At 43.5% G+C, this 23053-nt stretch overlaps 1 protein-coding gene across 12 annotated transcripts in view; it reads right to left on the bottom strand.

The window, feature by feature from the left end:
• Nucleotides 1-23053, bottom strand: part of CSNK1G3 (casein kinase 1 gamma 3) — a 146917-nt gene that overhangs the window by 12653 nt on the left and 111211 nt on the right. The window contains exon 13 of one of the 12 annotated variants that reach the window (XM_050945870.1): nucleotides 3407-3470. The exons of the other annotated variants lie outside the window; for them this stretch is intronic. Coding sequence (XP_050801827.1) covers nucleotides 3447-3470 — 24 coding nt within the window. The 3' untranslated portion in view covers nucleotides 3407-3446. The remainder of the gene's footprint in view (nucleotides 1-3406; nucleotides 3471-23053) is intronic. 12 annotated transcript variants of the gene reach the window in all.

Here is a 23053-nt window from a genome sequence, read left to right as displayed (position 1 = left end):
CATCTAATCCAACCTGCTGCTCAAAGCAGGACCAATCCCCAGACAGATTTTTGCCCCAGATCCCTAAATGGCTCTCTCAAGGATTGACCTCACAACCCTGCGTTTAGCAGGCCAATGCTCAAACCACTGAGCTATCCCTCCCTATTTAGGACTGATAGCCCCAGATCTCAGCTTTCTTTGATACAATCACTAAGACAAAGCAAGAACATGATGATATTAAGAAAGAAACTGTTCTGGCCATTTGGCAAGAGCAGCAGGTGAGAACACAGGGAGCCAGGTTCTGTTGATGTCCCACTACCTAGAAGTATACTTAGGAGCTAGAGAGGAGGCAGCCAGGGCATCTGCCAATCTTCATATGACTTCAGAAGCTTCCTGGAATGTCACCTTCACTATTGGTCAGCTGATCTCCAAGACTCCAGGTCAGAGAAGGCAAGATTGTATTGGCAATGCTGTGGCTGTCCCCTCCTGATTAGTGGTCACTGTTGTTACAAAGCTTGCAGGCCTCTCTAATGGTTCCTGGTTGCCCCAAGAGCAGGCACTTTGCAGCAGTCAAACCTGTTTTCTGCCTGATGTACGATACTGCCTGATACCAAGTGACTCAGTGCAGTCCTACCCTAGCTCTGCCATCTACAGGGTCTCTCTGAGTTGCTTAGCCGCCCCCGACCCTTGTCCCAGATGGAGCCAGGCGGATCATTCTGTAAAAAAGCACTCACCAGGGGTGGAAAGACTGTTGGCTGCAAGGGCCAAAGTGTTTGCTCTAAGTTCCCCTGCAACACAGGAGCATTAACTGCCATCCATTAAATAGATACGCTCTTACCTTCTACACCCATCTACTCCCAAACTCCTTCCCAACTTCCCAGACCATCCTGGCTTTCAGGACCCCTGGCTTGGTTTTTAGCCAACTATCATCTACAACTATTATCACTTCCCTAGCCACCAACAGGGCAAATGAGGCCATTCCAGAGCCTTCTCCCTGATTTTATTTTGGACGTTCGCCAGGCAGTTGGCTGACTGAGGGTGGGTGAAGACAGAGTGCACATCAGATCAGGGGACCCCACCCTGTAAGGCACAGGGCGGGTCTACTAGCCCAGTGCATAAAAGCTGTATCTGCATGATGATACAATTCCAGTTGGGATAATATGGTGGCAGGAGCCTGTAGGACACAGAGGAGAAAGTTAGCATGCAATCAGTGCCTAGAACAGCAGGTAGGATAAAACTAGATGGGACAGATAGGGGTCACCAGCCAAGTCAATATTATGGTACGGGAATAGGAAGATGGCCCAAGAGCTTATATTTCAGAAGATTCTTAACCTCTTGTGATTAAGGGTTATATAGGAAGATAAGCCAGGTGAGAAAATCATCCCTATTGTGCCATTTACTGGATTACTCTCACAAGCTGTATTACTGTAGCTACTATGGAATTAGTGGCAGAGCTGGTAGCACTACCTGCTAAGGTGGCCCCAAATTTCCTACTATAAAACTCTGTTTTTAATTGCTTATAACTTTGCCAATCTTTAACCATCTGGGTTGAAATTTTCTATGCCAGGTATCTGCTCAAAAAATGGGTCAGCCATTTCCAAGAATGAGATTAGGAAAAAAATACATTGGTTTTGCCAAAGTTAAAAAAAAAATGAAGTCCTTTTCTTTGCGAAACTCTAGCACGCCCATGTTTTGGACAGGGATCTGAAATTTCCCCAGGCAACAATTTTTGTGGAAGAGGTGTATATTTTGCATCCTCATAAAAATCCATTCAATTTTGGACAAACTACAAGCCCCTGAAAAATCTGAGATGCATGTGCTTAGCAGAGCCTTGCTACAATATAGTTAAATTATGCAAAGATTCCATCTGCTCTGAGCATGCTCTGGTCCAGGGCTGCAGGAGATGAGAAGGACTTTCCTTGCAATGGCTGCTCCCAGGTGCTGCAGGCTAGGGTGAGCCCAGGCATGGCAAGTGAGAATAGGGAGACTCTTTCCTGTATACTCAATGTTCGCGCCGCTGCACCCATGAAGCATTGAGAAGGAAGTTACCTGACTAGAATGCAGAAAGGCCAAGAGCCTGATATGGGAAGAGGGTGGAAGAGACTGGGACAAGGAGCCTGGGAGCAAGATAGAGGGTATAGGCTGGGTCTGGAGTCTGGGTGGAAAGGAGAGAAACTGGGACTGGGTAAAATGGAGATAATAGTACTTCCCTGCCTCACAAGGGTGTTGTGAGGGTAAATACATTTCATGCACAATATTGAGGAGGGCCATATAATTACCTCCAGTAGACAGACTGTGAGCCAGGAAGACAAATCAAATGAGTAGATGGGATGGGGGGACTAAAATTGGTTGAGGACCACTACTAGAGAGACTAAGAGCCAGCTGGGGATAAACAGGGTGGGATGACTGAAAGCTTGTAGGGGAAGACTGAGTGGATGATGAAATGGTGGGGGGGACTTGTACTAGCTGGGCAAGGAGACATGGAGATAAGGAGCTTGGGGAACCATCACTAATATAAGAATGGCATATGGTAGCGGCACATTTCTACATTTCAGGTAATCAGCGGAACTGGATAATGTACGGCCAGTTCTTCAAATACATAAATGGGCAGTACATTCTGGCTATAGGTGAGCAGGCACTCTCACATTCCAACTTTCACTCTGTGGCCTTTCCCTTTTCTCTTGCAGAAAACCTTAGACCCCCAACTCTGTAGCTCTATCACCTTTAGAAATAGGAGGATTTAGCTAGAAATCATTGCTCCACATGAGACAAAAGGTTCCTCATCACTTGAGAATCCTACAGGCCCATGCGCTAAGCTTGCTCCATTGCTGAATGATTGTTATTCCAAGATCTTTTCCTCTTGGCTTACTGGATGAGCAAGCGGGCTGCAGTGACTGAAGAGCCTCACCAAGTAGCCTGCATTGAAGGGTGTGTGTTGGCAGGCATCCTACTGATTAGACATTTATGTCTGGAATGGGGCAACTTAGAGTTTCCCTTCTGGTTCTCAAAAACAGAGCAAAAGGGTATTCAGGTGAGCCCAGAACTTCTGTGTCAAAGTTTTGTTTTTCTTCACTGAGCATGAGATTCCCTCTTTACTCAGTACTGATTGCTTGTCATCCTCTAGACCAATGGTTTTTGATATTTTCTACATTCTGACTTCATGCTACAACAAAAAAGAATTGAAGAACCTCTTTCCCATATGGCCATAAAGAATGAAAGGTAGACATGACAACCAAGGTTGACAACTCATTCTGAAGAGTCCTTAATGCTGATGGAGCTCCTACTAAAATATCCATCCCTTCTGCCCTAGAACCAACATAGCAGTTGTCACTGCCAGTGCTTGAAAGCAGTTGTCTGGGTGGCTGGCAAGTGGTACTCAGTTTGCTTCCAGTTGTACATCCAACTTTTCAGTAGACTATGCACTCACATCTTCAGCTTTCCCTCCTAGTGTTTTCCTGGAGTGGGATTCAGCTGACTTGTGATTTGATCACCTGGGGAAGATGATAGGGTTATGTATGGGGATTAGCTCATGCCACTCTTCGACAATATGTAATAGAAATACATATGGCTTGCATGTCATCATCCAACTTTGGGGAAATTACGCGATTTCGAAACTGATTTAGACTTGTTCGATAAGATAACAATGCAGAGTAAAATTTTACCAGATGTTCCTAAAGCCAGCCAGTTTTAGTCTGAACTCTACTGCATGAGCACCCACATAGCTCTTGCACCTTTCTGATGACTGACTACATATATGGAAAGACAGTAATCAAAGCAAAACACGAACAAATCTGAGGAATTAATTACTTAATTTTACTCCTGGCAGAATTCTGTGTCAAAAAAAAAAAATGCTGCAACAAACAATTTAAAATTCTGCACACAATATTTTAAAATTTTGCAAAATTCTGCATATTTTATTTGTCAAAGTAACACAGTATAATCACAACAGTTTTAATTATTTTTGGTCATTTATTTCAAAATACCTGTAAGCAAGTATATCTGTAATAATACAGACAAAAAAGATTCAAGGAATGTGTTTTGACAAATAGATTCCTTACTAGGCATATTAATACAGAACTCTGAGTAACAATTCATTTAAGCTACAATATAGAACCATATTTCCCGCATCCCTCAGAAGCAGTGCAAAGGGTTGGGGGAATCAGGGGTAACGGAGGAGTTGATGGAGAGGGAAGTAAATTGCTGGGAAGGAACCTGGTTGTGAACTTGAGGGGTTGCTGGCTATGGGTGGGAAAAGTATGGAACAGGTTTTGGGGGGGCAGGAAGGGATTATTAGGGAGCTTCCTCTATGAAGACCCTCACTGACCCCAGCCTCTCCCATTCAGTCAGGAACATCTGCCCCCGTCCCCATGTGGCCCTGCACCCCTTCCTCCTGTCCCTATGTAACTCTGTATACTTGGAGTCCCTATGTGACTATGTCCCTGTCTGACTCCCTCTGCCATACCCACATCTCTGTGCCACCACTCAGCCACCCCGTCCTGATGTTTTCCTGTAATTCCTCCCCATTTCCATGCCCCCCTCAGCCACCCTCTGTCCCCATGTAGCTCTGCACCTCCTTCCCCATCACCATGTGCCCCCCCAGGGCCCTGTCACTCCACTCCCATTCAGACCCTGCCTCAGTCTGTCCTCCTCCACTAGCCCTTATGAGCCCCTGACTGACACCCCCCCCCAGCACCCCACGCTGTCTGTCTCCACATAGCCCCAGTCTCCTGAGCTGGCCTGACAGGCGCTGCAAAGAAGGCAGGCTCTTTCTCTTTCCTAGATGGTTGGGAGCTGGTGGGCAAAAGGTGTAACTGAAGAAATTATTTTCTGCTGGGAGCTGCTGCTGTTCTTGCACCACAGCCCCCTCTGGTGGGCAAAAGCTGGAATTGCAGCAACAATTTGGCAGCTTTTTTTCCCACACAAAATATTAAAAATATGCGTGGCTCTTTAATTATACACACATGCAGTAGTGCAGAATCCCTCCGGAGTACTATTTCCACAGCACCTATTGCCATGGCATATGGGCTCCTGACAACAAGCATCCCATGTAGATGACTAGAGGGTGAAAGAGAATATTACTTTTCCTCAGTAGGGCATTCCTGTACTTTTTCATTCCGTTTTTCCTCATGCACTCATCAATATCTAATATGAAAATGTTGTAATTTGTTAGCTTTAGCTGTATACTGTGTTGGCAAAGAATGCAGCTGTCTCAGAAGTGGGGTACAATTTTGAAAAACGGAGATTTTGGTCTCACTTAGTCAAATGACTTTCTCCAAATAAAGCTGTCAGTCTAGAATCTGGGCTGCTGTTCCTCATCACCTTGTTATGGTTTGCTCCACTCCTAGTTAGTTGCCTAACAGACCACTCTCCTACAAACAGCCTCTGATCCTCAGTCAAAGCTTCTTGAGCTTGGAACACTAACTCAAAAACCTGAGAACTCTAAAATTAGCCATTGTATAAAACTACAGGTATATGATAGGAAGAGATAGTAGTGTTACTTGAAGTTGTCTAGCATTTTTCATTATAACTAGTTGCTTACAACTTTGTAAAAATAAATAAATAAATAAATCTTACAACTATGTAATTGAGACACTCTAGAACCTCCATACTTAGTGGTGGGAATTTGAAATTTGGCAAGGGAGCCACTTGGGGGTCAGAGGTGCCTTTTGTTGTCTTTGTGAAAATCCACCCACATTCAGTTTAATAAGCCTCTGGAAACTAAAGTCTGCACAGACTCAGTACAGGACTGAGCAGCAAAATTCTCTTAAGATTCCATCTGCAAAGGGAAGCAGAGGGAAACCTTCCCATAGTTAGGAACTTCCTTCCAGATGATTTTGGGGTATCCTCTCGCACTGAGGTTACCTTTCCAGTTGAAGGAACTCCAGGCATTAGGAAAAGGCAGGTGTTAGTAATGGGAGATTTGATCATTAGAAACATAGACAGCTGGGTTCATGATGACTGGGAGAACCGCATAGTGACCGACCTGCCTGCCTGGTGCAAAGATTTTGGATCTCTCGAGGCATCTAGATACACTTATGTGTAGTGCTGGGCAGGAGCCGGTGGTCGTGGTATATGTAGGTACCAATGACATAGGGAAGGGTAGGGGAGACGTCCTGGAGGCCAAATTTAGGCTGCTAGGAAAGAGACTGAAATCCAGGATCTCTATGGTGGCATTCTCAGAAATGCTTCCAGTTCCACGAGCAGGGCCAGGTAGGCAGGCAGAGCTTCAGAGTCTCAATGCATGTATGAGACGATGGTGTAGTGGGGAGGGGTTTAGATTTATTAGGAACTGAGGAAACTTTTGGGATAGGGGGAGCCTATACAGGAAGGATGGGCTCCATCTAAACCAAAGTGGATCCAGACTGCTGGCACTTAACATTAAAAAGGTTGCAGAGCAGTTTTTAAACTAAGATGGGGGAAAGCTGATTGCTGCAGAGGAGCACATGGATCAGACAGAGACTTCTCTTAGAGGAGAGACTATTGATAGAGATTCTCTAGGTTTTAGTCAGGAGGACAGAATGGAAGAGGATAAAGTATGGGCCAGATCAGACGAGAAACATTCATATAAAAAAGAATCTGACACATCAGAAAAGGGCAGATGAATAAACAGTGACAAGTTTTTAAAGTGCTTGTACACAAATGCTAAAAGTCTAAATAATAAGATGGGTGAACTAGAGTACCTCATGTTAAAGGAGGATATTGATACAATTGGCATCACAGAAACCTGGTGGAGTGAGGACAATCAATGGGATACAATAATTCCGGGGTACAAAATATAGCAGAAAGACAGAACAGGCTGTGCGGAGGGCTGGGGGTGGGGTAGGGAAGCAATGGCACTTTATGTGAAAGATAATGTAGAATCAAATGAAGTAAAAATCTTAAATGAATCCACATGTTCCACAGAATCTCTATGGGTAGTAATTCCATGATCTAATAAGAATATAACAGTAGGGATCTATTATTGATCACCTGACCAGGACAATGATAGTGACTATGAAATGCTAAGGGAGATTAGAGAGGCTATCAAAATAAAGAACTCAATAATAGTGGGAGACTTCAATTAACCCCATATTGACTGGGTACCTGTCACCTCAGGACAAAATAGAGAGACAAACTTTCTCGATACTTTAAATGACTGCTTCTTGGAGCAGCTGGTAAAGAAACCCAGAAGGGGAAAGGAAATTCTCGATTTAGTCCTGAATGGAGTTCAGGATCTGGTCCAAGAGATAACTATAACAGGACCGCTTGGAAATAGTGACCATAATATAACATTTAACATTCCTGTGGTGGGAAGAACACCTCAACAGCCCAACATTGTGGCATTTCATTTCAGAAGGGGGAACTATGCAAAAATGAGGAGGTTAGTCAAACAGAAATTAAAAGGCACAGTGACTACAGTGAAATCCCTGCAAGCTGCATGGACACTTTTCAAAAACACCACAACAGAGGGCTAACTTAAATGTATACTCCAAATTAAAAAACACAGTAAAAGAACTAAAAAAAGAGCCACCGTGGCTTAACAGCCATGTAAAAGAAGCAGTGACTAGGAGTCCGGTGGCACCTTATAGACTAACGGAGGTATTGGAGCATGAGCTTTCATGGGTGAATACCCATTTTGTCGGATGCATAATATGCTCCAATACGTCCATTAGTCTATAAGGTGCCACAGGACTCTGTGCTGCTTTTAAAAAGTAGAAGTTAAATCCTAGTGAGGTAAATAGAAAGGAGAATAAACACTGCCAAATTAAGTGTAAAAATGTAATAAGAAAAGCCAAAAAGGAGTTTAAAGAACAGCTAGCCAAAAAGTCAAAAGGTAATAAAATGTTTTTTAAGTACATCAGAAGCTCTTTGTTGCTACAGTGATAAGCATGACATAAAAGCTCAGGAGGAAACTAATAATTCTGTATTCCATACAAAGTTTGGAGGTGTGTGTTAAATAGGGCACAGAGCCACATATTGAACAATGAGGATAAAATAAAATATTGAACAGCTACCCAATCAGTGAAGACCATCCATCCTGTGCACTGAATGAGGCAGGGGTCCTATTGGAAAAAAAACAAGTATATACACCTCTACCCCCGATATAACGCCACCCGATATAACACAAATTTGGATATAACACAGTAAAGCAGCACTCCGGGGGGCCAGAGCTGCATGCTCCAGCGGATCATATCACATTAGATATAAAGCGGTTTCACTGATAAGATTTTTTGGCTCCCAAGGACAGCGTTCTATCGAGGTAGAGGTGTAATCATGGAATTAAAGACCTTTGCTAAGAGATAGCAAAGGTGTACATCACATCTCTTCCTCTTTGTTGAGACTGCAAAGCCATGAAGCTTGGCATTCTGGGTAGTTACAAACAGATCTGATGTCAGTTTACCTGAACACTTGCAAGAATCTCTGTGGCTTAGCTCCCATTTCCCTGGGAGAAGAGACTTATGGCTCAGCCAGTCCTTTGGAAGATTGAACATCCTGACCAGGTCAGTACCACCTGAGATCTCTGAAGTGATTTTCATGCTAACCTGTCACCCTGCAAGTGGATTTATGACATAAACCTTGTGTTGCTTAAACAACCACCTCTGGTTTGTTACATGTGACCTGAAGATTAGGAGGACCAATCTCACTGTCCACAGCTTGAAGAGTAAAAGGGATCTCTCCGATGGATCAAGATCCTTGGGCTGAGACAGGACACAGGGAGCTAACCACCTGCTAGACTTGAGGAAAGACACAGAGATGTGTAGCGGTCCTTCCACAACACAAGTGCTGGACTTGCAGAAATAGTATGATTTTGGTCTGCAACTCTCCCTCAAGTGAGGTCCACAAAGCCAAAAGAGGCTGAATCAAGGAACAAGTGGATTTTCTAGCCCATAGGACCACATCTATGAATGATGACAATGCCCAGCATGTGCTAAATCCATTTGACTTCCTGATCTGAATTGCTAAGGTAACTACCTTGTTAACTGCCATATGTTGGAGATGTGTTAAGATGTGAAACTCTGGTAGCCAACAAGGACAAAGGATAAAATTAGGTTTGAAAATGCACAACCCAAATTTTTTTAATGTAATTGTATGATGAGTATATGCAGGCAGGCAACTTTTAGATGGAGAGAAGTAAGTTTCTAAATTCTACTGCTGCTATCACTTGTCTACCTTTAATTTTCCGTAGGCAACAAAGTAATTCAGGCTTTGGGATATCATGACCAAAACTGAACAGATTTCCTTTATCTCTTTAGCAAAGCAAACAGCATCAACTTCTTCAAAGCATTCGTGCTATAGCACTCAAAACAACTTTCACAGCCAGAAAGTTACAGTCTGCCCTACTTCTTCCTGCCTCTCTGACTAATAAGATATGGAGACAGGAAAAAAATGAGGGAACTCAGATAAAACATCCTGGTGAAAATCAAAGAATACTTGGTAGTGCTTTTGATCTGCTCTACTTTGCCAGCAGAAAAGGGCAGCCTAGTGCCCTGAAAAAAGGAAGAGGAAAAAGGAAGGTTTGCTTCCATGGCATCAAAAACTCTCCACGGGCTGGTTCCTGCCAGTTGGATGTGTTCTTAGAGGCTCTTGCCTGGCAGGAGCTCCAGAATCTCTGGTAGCAGTATTTAACACAGAACCCGGCAGGGTTTGAATACTAATGAGCAAAGAAGGATTTCTTGTGCTCTGGCAGGATGTTCTTTCCCATTTGAAGCCCCCTCAAGAGTTTGATCAAAGGTCTCCTGAAAAGTTTCTCATCTTTCAGTTATGCAGTGATCCTGTTCTTGAGCAGATGGCAAAGAGAGTACATTGACCTAAAGCAGGGAAGGCATGCAACTTTTTTAAGGATTCTCCAACAATTTCCTTGTTGTACTTGTGGAAAGAGAGTAGGCACAGGGCTATTTCCGAGACTAGAATAGCCTCTTTTGTGATTATTTTCTTGAGCGTCTTCGCCAGACCAAATTCAGGACAGTGAATCCCTGAGGACTTGGTCCAGAAGCAGGAGAGGATCCTTCCCATTCGGAAGATCATAAGATATGAGAACTCTCTGGCATGGTTTTATGGCAGGGAATGGAATATCTCCTGGAGCTCTAAGCCCTCGTCCAGACTAACCCGCGGCATCGGCGGGTTAAAATCGATTGCTCGGGGATCGATATATCGCGTCTAGTCTGGACGCGGTGTATCGATCCCCGAGCGCGCTTACATCGATTCCGGAACTCCATCAATACGAACGGAGTTCCGGAATCGACACGGAGAGCCGCGGACATCGATGCAGCGCCGTCCAGACTGGTGAGTACCTCGATTTTAGAAATTCGACTTCAGCTACGTTATTCACGTAGCTGAAGTTGCGTATCTAAAATCGATTTTAATTTCTAGTCTGGACGTGGCCTTAGTCATCGTAAACCTTCCAACAAGAGTTTTGGTTAGACCATGAACTAGCAGACTGGGATTGAGAACACACATCACAGGCAGGAGGGACTCTGATGGTTGCCAAACGCGTTGCAACCAGCTATTGGTTGAAGATAACTTGCAGCAATGTAACAAGGAGATTTCAGACTGGTGGGCTCCCTGCAGACTTTTTTTTTTTTAAGTCATCATAAAGACCTACCTAATGGGAAAAGTCTGCACCTAGGCCAAGAGCTCCTTAGTTCTAATACCTGTGCTGGTACTGACTTCTTCTGTGGACTTACACAAACTACAAGTATTCTGACTCAGTCTTTCCATCAGTCCCAAAACAACTTATGGTACTAATACTTCAAAGGACGCTAATGTCCGTAAAATACTAAAAAATAAAATAAAAAAAAAAGCAGGAGCACATTAGAACAGATTGTAGAATCTGTCCAAACTCTACATATCACAGCTTGATGGAGCAGGAGAAGTGAAATTATATAAAGTTAACTTTTGCATTTTCCTGATCCTGGGGCAGGTATGTGCTGGGTTGGTCCTCCAAGTAATACTGGCTTGCTAATGGCCCCAGGGACAAGCACAGTTTAAAGGGGTCACCTGGCACTGCCCAATATGCCAGCAGCAGAGATGATGGGTAGTACAGGAGTTTTCATGATTGCTCTATGCCACTGGAGGATGCTTTCTGCACTGCAGTGATCCTCCCAGGGCTTGATACACCAAAAGTATGCAGCCAGAACATTCTGGAGCTAAGGGTACAAAGTGGCTGCACCACAGAGGATCTAACCCAGGGGTCAGCAACCGATGGCACACAAGCCGATTTTTAATGGCACACTGCTGCCTGCCAGGGTCCTGGCCAGTGGCAGAGTGCCATTAAAAATCCTGCCAGGCCCAGCCTGCTCTTCTCCGCCCACTGCTCTCTCCTGCGGGGGCAGAGGGCAGAAGCTTGGTCCTGCTGGCGGCTGCTGCAGGGCAGCCTCGCTCCCTCCTCCACCGCCTCTTCCTCCAGCGTGCTGGGTTCCTGCCCCATCTCCTCTCCTTCCCTGCCGCCAAACAGCTGATGGTCCTGGGGGGGGGGGAGGAGAAGCAGAGCCGGATCTGCAGCATGCTTGCTGCTCTGGAGAAGAGGCAGGGATGGGGCCTTGGGGAAGGAGAGTGGAATCAGGGCATATCCCCTCCAGCTTCCTGCCGTGAGCCGCTCAGGGCAGGGGGCTGGGTGCATCCCCACGACTCCAGCCCACACCCCAACCCCTGCCCTGACTCCTGAACCCTCAACATCCCCCCAGCCCTCTGCCGTGACTCCTGAATCCCCCTCACACGCCCCGGCAACCCATGCCCTGACTCTTGCACCCCCCACATCTTCAACCCCACCCTGAGCACCTGACTCTTGCACCCCCCTCCCCACATTCCCACCCGCACCCCTCACAACAGGTAAGCGCTCCACACCCAAACCTCCTGCCCCAAACCTGAGCCCTTCCGTCATTCTAGGCCCTGGCCAGACCCTACACCCCAACCTGATCCTTCATTCCCAGCCCTGTGCTCAGTGCACTCCCACCCTGAGCTCAGTGCAGAGAGAGGAAGAGAATGAGCTAAAACCAGGAAGAAGGTAGGTACCCACTATGTGGGCAGGGCCAGGACTCCAGACCAGCAGTGGGCTGAGCGGGCCGGCAGCCAGGACCCTGGCTGTCAGGAGCCAGCGGACAGAACCCCAGACCGGCAGTGGGCTGAGCCGCTCAGCCCACTGTTGGTCTGGGGTCCCGCCTGCCGGTCCCACTCAGCCCACTGCTGGTCGAGGGTTCTGGTTGCCGTCCCCTTGCCAGCCGGGGTCTTGGCCACAGGCCCCACTCAGCCCACTGCTGGCCTAGGTGAATGGAATCCCAGGCCGGCAGTGGGCTGAGCAGGCCAGTGGCGTAAGATCAGCACTTTAATTTAATTTTAAATGAAGCTTCCTAAATATTTTGAAAACCTTGTTTACTTTACATACAACAATAGTTTAGTTATAGAATATATAGACTGATAGGAAGAGACCTTCTAAAAAACGTTAAAATGTTAAAATGTATTACTAGCATGCAAAACCTTAAATTAAAGTGAATAAATGAAAACTCGGCACACCACTTCTGAAAGGTTGCTGACCCCTGATCTAACCCTTTAGGTGGAAATACTACTCAAAAACTATATACAGAAACCTAATCCACTGCAGCTTGATATCACTACTCCATTTACAAAAAAGTCCACGGTTTTCCTGAATAATTTGCATAAAAACAGCACAATCATTTATTTATTTTAGAAAATTAGGATACCTCTGTATCCATAAACATGGATACACATGTTGCAGCTTGATGTATTCCAGCAAAACATTAAAGATTTTCATCAACAGCTATATAGTTTTGGTCTACCACGATGACTTAACAAAACCTTAAAGTAAGGTTTGAAATCAAATGTGGTGTAGAGATGGATAGCTAAAACGAACTCAAACTACTCACCTATAAGTAAAAATGGGCCATTGTCTTCCAGATAACCCCACTTATGAAACTTCTATAAGATATGGTACATGGCCCAAGCTAAGCATTTAATACCCAGGCAAAATCTCATCCTTGTCCTTAATTTAGATCGAAATTCTTCAAAATGAACCTATTTCTAGCATTATGAAGGGTTTTAAATTAAAAATAAGAGCATAGAATGGGGGCACATACATCTCTGATTAAATGGTGCTGGATTTCCTCTAACCCATGTGGCTATGTATGGCCTAATATTACCAGAACTAAGACATGAAGAGAACTTTTTAGAGCTATATTCCGGTAAAAGATTGACAGAGGATTACATGACTTAAGGTATAATACAGCTTTGTAGGATATTCAAACATTGCAGCTCTGTGAATCCTCACAATAAGACTTACACAACTATCAAAACTAACATCAGATGTTTATCATGTTTTAATCTCCATGTTCTGCATTGATTCTACACATCAGAGGACAAATTACACATATGGAACAAATTAATGAGCTACTTAATAAGCATAATTATTATGTACATAATCACAACATTAGGCTAAGCACTGACTCCTCTAGACTTCCACCAAACTTCCATCGCCCCCCTACAATGGATGAGAGATCAAGTTTAGTCCTGAATACTGATCCTCCAAAAGGCAGCACATCTTCAGGCCAGTCCTATGCTTTCATTTTACCATATGGTTTGATAACATTTTCTCTTTGAGATGTTCTAAGGGAAAAAAGCCTCACAAAACCATTGACAGATTCGTGTGTTCAGCACCACAATAAACAATTATGAAAGACAGGGAAACATAGCAAGCAATCCCTTGTTTAACTGCAAATATAAGAAACACTGCATTCTCTTGTCTAAAAAGTTCATTACTGAAGTCAGTCTATTTACCTGAGCAATTCATTAGTGGCATCATAACTCATTATGTCTCACTCAATACACATCAATTCAAAACTAATTCTGCGATCCAAGGAGACAAGGTAATAGTTCATGTAGAACCTTTTGAATTTGTAAAAATCTGGGGAAGTTAGTACAGTATAGCTAACATGCTAATAGCTCTCCCCCTTGAAATATTAGCATCTTGCAACTGAGAAAATTCTGATTCCTATTACATCAGTTATATAAACTTTCAAAAATGCTTTTACTCCCTAAACTCTTTCCAGACCTTCCAAATTTTGGACTCTTGAATCCAATCCTTTATCCCAGCTCCCTTTTTAGTGGTCCTCCTAGTAAAAAAAATGGGGGAAGAAAAAAGGGGTAGGGAACCTTTTCTCTTCTGTATTCTCTTCAAAGTCCAGCCTGTAGTAAAATACTAGGACAAACAGGAGCAGATTTTGAAGCTCTGCAAAACAACATTGGTTGGAAAAATATTCTGAAAATATAATTTGGCAGGCCAAAAAAGAATTTGAAGACGAACTAGCAAAAGAATAAAAAATTAACAGCAAAAAATATTTTAAGTACACAAAAAGCCTACCAAACAATCAGTGTGTCTATTGGACAATCAAGGTGCTAAACGAGCACTCAAGGAAGACATGGTCGTTGTGGAGAGGCTAAATGAACTCTTTGCATTCATCTTCGCTGCAGAAGATGAGGAAGATTCCCATACCTGAGCCATTCTTTTTAGGTGACAAATCTGAGGATCTCTCCCAGATTGAGGGGCCAGTTGAGGAGGTATTGGAATAAAGTAAACAGTAATAAGTCAAGAGGACCAGATGTTATTCACCCAAGAGTTCTGAAGGAACTCAAATATGAAATTGCAAAACTACTATCTATGGTATGTAACTTATCACTTAAATCAGCTTCTGTACCAAATGACTGGATAGCTAATGTGATTCCAATTTAAATAAAAAAGTCTTTAGAGGTGACCCTAGCAATTACAGCCCAGTAAGCGTAACTTCAGTATCACGTAAACTGGCTGAAACTATAGTAAAGAACAGAATTATTAGACATACAGAAGAACATGATTTGTTGAGGAAAAGTCAACATGGCCTTTGTAAAGGAAAAATATGCCTCAACAATCTGTTAAAATGCTTTGAGGGGGGTTAACAAACATGTGGGCAAGGGTGATCCAGCTGATACAGTGTACTTGGATTTTCAGAAAGGTCCTTCACCAAAGGCTCTTTAGCAAAGCAAGCAGTCAGTCATGGGATAGTAGGGAAGGTTCTCTCATAGGTCACTAACTGATTAAAAGAAAGGAATCAAAGGTTAGGAATAAATGGTTAGTTTTCAGAATGGAGAGATAAATAGATCTGTACTGGGATCAGTGCTGTTCAACACAGAATCATAGAATAGAATATCAGGGTTGGAAGGGACCTCAGAAGGTCATCTAGTCCAACCTCAAAGCAGGACCAGTTCCCACCTAAATCATCCCAGCCAGGGCTTTTTCAAGCCTGACCTTAAAAACCTGTAAGGAAGGAGATTCCACCACCTCCATACGTAACCCATTACAGTGCTTCACCACCCTCCTAGTGAAAAAGTTTGTCCTAATATCCTACCTAAACCTCCCTTACTGCAACTTGATACCATTACTCCTTGTTCTGTCACCTGGTATCACTGAGAACAGTCTAGATCCATCCTCTTTGGAACCCCCTTTCAGGTAGTTGAAAGCAGCTATCATTCTTTTCTTCTGCAGACTAAACAATCCCAGTTCTCTCAGCCTCTCCTCATAAGTCATGTGCTCCAGCCCCCTAATCATTTTTGTTGTCTTCCACTGGACTCTTTCCAATTTTTCCACATCTTTCTTGTAGTGTGGGGCCCAAAACTGGACACAGTACTCCAGATGAGGCCTCACCAATGTTGAATAGAGGGGAATGATCACGTCTCTCTATTTGCTGACAATGCCCCTACTTATACAGCCCAAAATGCCATTAGTCTTCTTGGCAACAAGGGCACACTGTTGACTCATATCCAGCTTCTCGGCCACTGTAACTCCTAAATCCTTTTCTGCAGAACTGCTTCGTAGCCATTCGGTCGCTAGTTTGTAACAGTGAATGGGATTCTTCTGTCCTAAGTGCAGGACTCTGCACTTGTCCTTGTTGAACCTCATCAGGTTTCTTTTGGCCCAATCCTCTAATTTGTCTAGATCTCTCTGTATCCTATCCCTACCCTCCAGGGTATCTACCACTCCTCTCAGTTTAGTGTCCTCTGAAAACTTGCTGAAAGTGCAGTCCACGCCATCCTCCAGATCATTAATGAAGATATTGAACAAAATCGGCCCCAGGACCAACCCTTGAGGTTCTCCGCTTTAAATCAGCTGCCAGCTAAACATGGAGCCATTGATCACTACCTGTTAAGCCCAACAATCTAGCCAGCTTTCTATCAACCTTATAGTCCATTCATCGAGCCCATACTTCTTTAACTTGCTGGCAAGAATACTGTGGGAGACAGTATCAAAAGCTTTGCTAAAGTCAAGGAATAACACATCCACTGCTTTCCCCTCGTTATCTCCTCATAGACCCAGTTATCTCCTCATAGAAGGCAATTAGGTTAGTCAGGCATGACTTGCCCTTGGTGAATCCATGCTGACTGTTCCTGATCACTCTCCTCTCCTCTAACTGCTTCAGAATTGATTCTTTGAGGACCTGCTTCATGATTTTTCCAGGGACTAGGTGAGGCTGACTGGCCTGTAGTTCCCCAGATCCTCCTCCTTCCCTTTTTTTAAAGATAAGAACTACGTTAGCCTTTTTCCAGTCATCCGGGACCTCCCCGGATCACCATGAGTTTTCAAAGATAATGGCCAATGGCTCTGTAATCACATCCGTCAACTCCTTTAGCACTCTTGGAACTCCTTTAGCACCCTTTCTTTTCCTTTGTATCTGTTCACAAATGATCTGGAAAAAGGAGTAAACAGTGAAGTGGCAAAGTTTGCAGATGATACGAAATTACTCAAGATAGTTAAGTCCAAAGCAGACTGTGAAGATTTACAGAGTACTGGGTCATTAGGCAACAAAATGGCAGATGAAATTCAGTGTTGATAAATGCAAAGTAATGCACATTAGAAAACAATCCCAGCTATACATACAAAATGATGGGGGTCTAAATTAACTGTTACCACTCAGAAAAAGAGACCTTATAGTCTTTGTGGCTAGTTCTCTCAAAACAACAGCAGTCAAAAAAAGCTAACAACGTTAGGAACCATTAGGAAAGGGATAGATAATAAGACAGAAAATATCCTAATGCCACTATATAAATTCATGGTATGACCACACCTGGAATACTGCACTTAGTTGTGGTTGCCCCATCTCAGAAAAGATATTAGAAATGGAAAAGGTAAAGAGAAGGGCAACAAAATAGGTATATGGAACAGCTTCCATATGAGGAGAGTTTAAAAGACTGGGACTATTCAGTTTGGAAAAAAAGATGACTAAGGGTGGATATGATACAGGTCTACAAAATCATGGTGTTGAGAAAGTGAAGTGTTATTTACCCACTTTACATAACATAAGAACCAGGGGGCTACCCAATGAAAGTAACAGGCAGCAGGTTTGAAACAAACAAAAGGAAGTACTTCATACAAGCACAGTCAACCTGTGGAACTCATTGCCAGGCAATGTTGTGAAGGCCAAAACTACAACTGGATTCAAACAAAGAATTAAATAAGTTCATGAAGGAGAGGTTCATCAATTGCTATTAGTCAAGATGGTCAGCGATGCAACCCCACGTGCTGGGTGTCTGTAGGCCTCTAACTGCCAGATGCTGGGATATGGACAAGGGGATGGATCACTTGATTATTGTCTATTCTGTTCATTCCCTTTAAAGCATCAGGAACTAACCACTGTTGGGAGACAGGATACTGGATTAGACAGACCACTGGCATGACGCAGTCCAGCTACTCTTATGTTCTTACATGTAATGAAATTCCATCAGCAAGAAGCAGGTCTTTTGGCTAACTGGACAATAATGAATGATGAACAAAAAAATCACGAACAGCTCAATAAGGTCTTTACAAGTGCATAAAGTGTTAGTAATCCAAGACGAGAAGGAAACAATCAATCAATCAGCTATTCAGCTGACATTTTCGGGAACTGACACAAACTTTTATGAAGCAAGGACATAGGAGGTTAACTAATGAACTGAAGCAATGTACAGTAGGTTGCTTTCCACTAATGAAGTTATAAAAACTAAGAAAACAGACTGTCACGGATTCAGCTTTTTCACATATAGACAGGATTATTTCAGAGAAGCAAAGGATTTTTCCTTCATAGATCAAATTACTAGCCATCTTTAATGTGAAGTGATCTATGAAGGAAAAATCCTTTGCTTCTCTGAAATAATCCAGTGTTACTTAACATTAATGTGATCGCAGTGGGCTGTTGTGTGGCTGAGATGTAACACACAGTAATCAATCAGGAATCTCAAAGGAACAGAGAAGTTTCTTACTGCACTTGGCACTCTAATGCAAACTAAAATGAAGATTTTCTGCAGACAAAATATAGCAACCTACATTTAAACTGATGATTCAACATACAGCTGATTTCAAGTATCACTGCTGACTCATTAATTTACTTTCCTGCTAAAATTCAGCTGTCACCATTCACTCTGCAGAAAATTTCTATTTCAGATTAAGTTAGGGAAGCTGCAGTTTATAGAATTCTTGCTGGCTGCATGCTCCTGTTTAAAAAAAATTGAAATAATTAAAAATTCTCTATCATTAGATATTCTGGAGGAGAAAAATTTCTTGCAATATGAAAAACGATTACCTACTTTACATAACTATTGTTCTTTGAGATGTGTTGCTCATGTCCATTCCATTCTAGGTGTGTGTGTGCCATGCGCACAGTTGTCAGAGACTTTTGTCTTAACAGTATCCGCAGGGTCAGCTGTGGCGCCCTCTGGAGTGCTGAGCTCATGCATTCGTATATCAGGTGCCACCGGCACTATGCCCTCTCAATTCCTTCTTGCCAGCAACTCCAACAGAGGGGTAGGTGGGTGAGTAATGGAATGAACAAGAGCAACACATGTTGAAGAACAACAGTTACGATTGCAGACTATGTGATTCTACAGCTGGGTGCATCCCTACCTGCATGTGTATGTGCAGAAGGACAGGGTGAAGGAACCCAGACTGGTGGAATGGACAGGCTCCGTGGGACCCCAGCACCATAGGTGGCACCTCAGAAGGGGGGCCCAACCCATCACAAGCATGTTAAACTAAGTGTCTGATTGTTCCACCATCTCTTCCACCTCTAGGCTTAAATTATGGCCATCCTTTGGAGCAGGGGTTGGTGACTCTTAAAATCGTCCGGTGAGCTAATATGAGAGGGTCCCGCCACAGCCTCATCTGGATCAGGAGAGGGCATGGGGCATCATCCCCTGGGGGGAGGAGGGTCTTGGGAGTGGGCATCTGCCCTTCCACCCACCACAGCGTCCATTTGCACTTTGCGCACTGTCTGATGTAGCAACTGAAATTGGTGTGAAGGGGGCATTGGCATAATTGCTGGCCACTAGCCTGCTGCCAGGATGGCATAACGGAGATGGATGCTGCCTCAGGAGCCTAGTCACCATGCTGTTGTTTTGGCAAGGAGCTGAACTTCCCCTTCATGCTGGAAGAATCCTGCCTCCAGTGACCACAGCGGGGCCATCAACGCCTGAGTCTGGCAGCTGCCACATGGGTGAACGGCGACTTGAATAGGCGGACCAATGCTGGGAGCAGGGGGAACAGCACTGTGTTAGGGAACATTCCTAGGATCTAGGTGATAGCGATTGATGTCATAGAAAGGGTCGGCAGGAGGAAGACCAGTGACAGCCTACGGTGACCAGCGCCTCCCTGTGGGTGAGTCTCGACAAGAGGGCAGAGACTGGGAGCGCGGTGCCAGCGAACCGAGGCAACCTGAGCTGAAACAGAGACTGGCATGTGGCAACAGAGCTCTGCCTTGGCTCCAGAGACTGGCGGCATTCATTTGCCATCTGGGAAGCTTTCACAGCTGGCTTGCCCTCGTAGAGAGCCTTTGCTGGGTCCATCACAGCACGCGGTGCTGGCTGCACTGGAAAAGTCTTTTACTCTGAGCACTGGAAAGGTGCAGACTATGCCGTAAGTTAGGGTCCCCTACTGCTGCCTGGAGTTGGTGGTGGATAGGAGGTCCCTAAGGGGATGTATCCCCATGTGGCTCTGGGGTGGGTGGGCAGCCTGAACAGGGTCCTTTCCTGATTCCCCTTGGTCCATCTTGCTCAGTGCTGCGTCCCACTTTTTCTAATTCTTTTTGGGCACTGCTGAAGGGAAAGTGCTGGGGAGAGCCTGGTGCTGGGGGTGCAGTACGCACTGAGACTGAAGTGCTGGGAGTCATGTCCAGCCGAGATGGCTCCAAGGAGGGCTCTCCAATGGTTGTCACGCTCTTACTGTGTCCTAGGATGAAAACTCTTACAGATGTAACACTTTTTACATGACTGTCCCTAGCACTTCAAACAGCTGCCAAGGAGGTCACTAACAGTCAGCGCAGGGCTTAAAACCCAGAGACTGGAGCATGCTCTGCCTGGGGCAAAGTCCCTGCCAGGACCCTAAATTACTAACTAATTACTAACTAACTACAGTAAACGAAACTATTTACAGTTCTAATACACGAAGTGAAGAAAGGAAACCACTGAACACTTGTGGGAGGTAAGAAGGAACATGAGCGCAGCACTCCAGAGGGTGTCACAACCGAGCTATGGATACCGCTAAGGCAAAAGTCTCCGACAATTGTGCAAATGGGTGCGCATATACCTAGAATGGAATCGACATGAGCAAGCATTCGAAGACGAACCTAACGTTTTTCAGTACTTAACTGTTTTTAAAAAATAAAGGTGAGCTTCCTTCAAATTTCAACATCTTTGGTTCGTTCTTTTTTTGAGGACTTAGAAGTAGTAAATTTAAAAGTGTGTTAAAGCAAAATTAGAATTTTCAGATGCTGAAACAGTAACAAAGTTATAGTATACTGGACTGTCAAATATTGCAGGGCAAAACAGAAACCATATTTGACACTAAGTTATTTCAGTGTATGGTACAAAGCATTTCCCACCATTTCAATAAAATGTCTATCATATTAACATGAACTTAATTCAATCTCCAATAAAGTGGAAACAAGAGCAGTTGGGCACTGAATATCAACAATCCTATTCCTAAATATATTTCAGCAGCAAGATAGAAGTTAAAAGCATATATCTGAAATCACAGCTATGTACAGACAGACTTGTATTAGTTTATCCAACATTCACTTTGTTAAGTCCTAATTCTTATAGAACTCCTCTGTAAACACATTTTGTACACAAACAATATACCACCACAATTAGCACCTTTGTTTGCCATCTCAGAGGTACCAAGAATAAAAATGAGCCATGAAGAGTTGAACTAGTTTAGAGGTGGTCCTCTAGAATGCATAAGGTGATTTGGCAGAGTACAAAGCGCAGATAAGGTAAGTCTTTTCCCACCGCTGCTCCTATAGTACCTTACAGAGCAATAAATCCAGTTTAAAGAAATACTGTACAACTTCATTGAACTCTATAGCTTCTGTCATACAATATACAACCTTATGGCTTTGTTACACAAGACACTCAGGAAAGTTAGGACAAGTCAACTAAAGATGTGACATTAAAATGCATTCAACAACTGCATGGATACTCTCATTCTTGCAGGGGATTAAATTGAAGCAAAGCATAGCCGATTCTCTTCTGAATGAGAGCATCCATACAAGGCTTTAATGCATTTTAACTCCAAACCTTTGGTTAACTCCTCAATTTTTTTTCACTGTAGACAGGCCTTAAAAGTACTATAGCTAATTGTTCAAAGGAATCTAGGTTACAGTACTAGATTAGTCAATGCCCTGATTTATTGGCCAAATTTGATTTAAAAAATTCAGTTATAACTGAAAGATATACATGACAACACTTATTCACAATATCAAACTCTACCGTAAGAAAAATAATTAGCATCTTACATTATTTCACAGTATCTGCTACTAACAAACATTCCTAATCCTTTGCCACTATATTACAAAAACAATCCATAATTCAATAGTGTGCAGATATCTCCTATACCAGTGGTTCTCCACTTTTTTCTTTTTGAGGCCCCCCAAAACATGCGATTAAAAACTCCATGGCCCACTTGTGCTGCAATAACTGGTTTTCTGCATATAAAGGTCAGGACCAGCATTACTGGGTAGCAAGCAGGGCAACTGCCTGGAGCCCCATGCCACAGGGCCTCCATGTAGCTACATTGTTCAGGCTTCACTTTCAGCCCCTGGTGACAGGGCTCGGGGACCTGGGCTTTAACCCCACGTGGTGAGGCTTTGGCTTTCTGCCCTAGGCCCCAGCAAGTCTAATGATGGCTCTGCTTGGAGGTGTTGCTGAAACCTGCTTGAGGCTTCCTATGGGGCCCTGGACCTCTGGCTGAGAACTACTGTCCTATACAATATCTAAGTTTAAAAGCAATGGGACAATTTAATACTATAGTTTCACTTTTAAACTAAGCTTTTTGCAGCAATTTAACTTTGCTGCCAGGTGACCTAAAAGGTCTGAACTCTCGCAATTTCTGCTTTCCACTATTAAAGAATTAAATAAAAATTTGCTATTGCTCTGTATTTATAGGGCACACTGTTACCATTTCCTAATTTTTTTTTTATTTTTTTAAAGGTAAATACTGAATTTGCCCTGTAGCTTTAAATGGACCAAAATGTTAAGATCAATTAAAAACTGTTCTGGTGGTGGTCATGGTTTTTTTGGGTTAGAAAAAGCAAAATACTGAAATTTTTCTCAGTAAATTCTGGGATTGTTGAAATAATTATTTTGAATGAAGTACTGAATGTGCCATAAACTAAATAAACCAAATGCGCCAGAACTAGGTAAGTTCATGAAGGATAGGTCCGTCAATGGCTATTAGCCAGGATGGACAGGGATGGTGTCCCTAGCCTCTGTTTGTCAGAAGCTGGAATGGGCGACAGGTGATGTGGATCACTTGATGATTACCTGTTCTGTTCATTCTCTCTGGGGCACCTGGCATTGGCCACTGTCGGAAGACAGGATATTAGGCTAAATGGACCTTTGGTCTGACCTAGTATGGCTGTTTTTATGTTCATAAGCTATTTGAAGTGTTCCACTGATATGTTAAAGATAAATAGAAATATTTCTTAATGTAGCCAGAAGGGACTTAAGAAATCTCATAATTTTATCCAGTTTAAACTCAAATCCAATGCTAATTTCACATTGTAATATGGTTCAAGGAGACAAATCA

Source organism: Gopherus flavomarginatus, chromosome 3 (genome assembly GCF_025201925.1).
Source record: "Gopherus flavomarginatus isolate rGopFla2 chromosome 3, rGopFla2.mat.asm, whole genome shotgun sequence".
Lineage (NCBI taxonomy): Eukaryota > Metazoa > Chordata > Testudines > Testudinidae > Gopherus > Gopherus flavomarginatus.
This window is presented reverse-complemented; position numbering and strand designations above follow the sequence as displayed.